The 1,155-nt window shown below is 36.1% G+C and overlaps 1 protein-coding gene across 1 annotated transcript in view; it reads left to right on the top strand.

Annotated features, from left to right (window-relative positions):
• Positions 1 to 1,155, top strand: part of LOC106938516 (E3 ubiquitin-protein ligase TRIM37-like) — a 64,611-nt gene that overhangs the window by 17,069 nt on the left and 46,387 nt on the right. The window contains exon 8 of the mRNA XM_015020590.1: positions 158 to 300. Coding sequence (XP_014876076.1) covers positions 158 to 300 — 143 coding nt within the window. The remainder of the gene's footprint in view (positions 1 to 157; positions 301 to 1,155) is intronic.

Raw genomic sequence — 1,155 nt, 5'->3', positions numbered from 1 at the left:
AGTAGATAAATTAAGCAAATTTATTTTTGTAATTCCAATTTGTGCAATATAGGTTTTGTTGCCTTGCTTTCTACTCTCATAATGTGATGTAAAAAACAATTCTAGTGTTTTTTTTTTTTTTTTTTTTTAATAAGTATCATTATAGTACAAGTATAAGCAATTACTTATTTTTTGCTGTTGTGCAGCTACCAGGTTCGCTCACCTACATTTTTCCAGAAGTGCAGAGATCAGTACTGGTACATCAGCCAGTTGGAGTCGGCTCAGAGCGGCTACATACAACAGATCAACAACCTCAAAGAGGTACGCCAGTAACTAAATGTTTTGGTTGTGTGAGGGTTCTACACAGACCAGCCACAGAGACGTTGAATGCATTCCAAAAATATTCTTAATTTATTACAAAAAGTCCAAAAATAATTCAGAAATGATGAATTGGGCCCAAAACTGAGGTCAACATAACAAACTACAACTCAGGTAGTAACACAAAGAACTCGAGCACAAAACTGACCTAACTAACAAGACATGAGGGGAACTTAAATAGTGGCTGATCAAACCACTGCTGATACACAAGGGTAATTAAACATACAAGAACTTAAACAAATGCTGGTCAACACAATACTAAATATTTGAATTAAATAAATACTATTAGAACTAAACTGCCAAAAAAGAAGAAACGTTAAAGAAATAGTAAAATTAAACTAAAGAAAACCAAATTTCCCCTTCCCCTGGCAAACAAATGGAATGACCTGCTGAGGAGGTTTGTCAGCCATGTAGGACATCGATTAGCTGGAGCTCTTCTGAGTGACTCCAGCAGCAGCTCCAAAGTAAACTGGTAACTCAGTTTACTAATTATCCATTCATCCATTTTCTGTACACCCTTGTCCCTTAGTGGGGTCGGGAGGGTTGCTGGTGCCTTTCTCCAGCTAACATCGCATTTTACAAAAATATAAAGAACTGACAGATAAAGTTAACTAAATGTGTGCGCTGCAAATAGTTAACTAAGGAGTCAGGCTAATGATAATTTTAAAAATACAAAATCTAAACTATTCACTTATCAATCTGTAAACTAATGTGAATGATGAACAGAAAACGATTACCATTCAGATCTCTGTGTGACAGTAGGGTCAGCTGTCACAGTTGCTTAGCCTCATACAGCTG

The sequence above is a fragment of the Poecilia latipinna genome, unplaced genomic scaffold (genome assembly GCF_001443285.1).
Source record: "Poecilia latipinna isolate Pla-1442-1.1 unplaced genomic scaffold, P_latipinna-1.0 Scaffold2610, whole genome shotgun sequence".
NCBI classification, from domain to species: Eukaryota; Metazoa; Chordata; class Actinopteri; order Cyprinodontiformes; family Poeciliidae; genus Poecilia; species Poecilia latipinna.
This window is presented reverse-complemented; position numbering and strand designations above follow the sequence as displayed.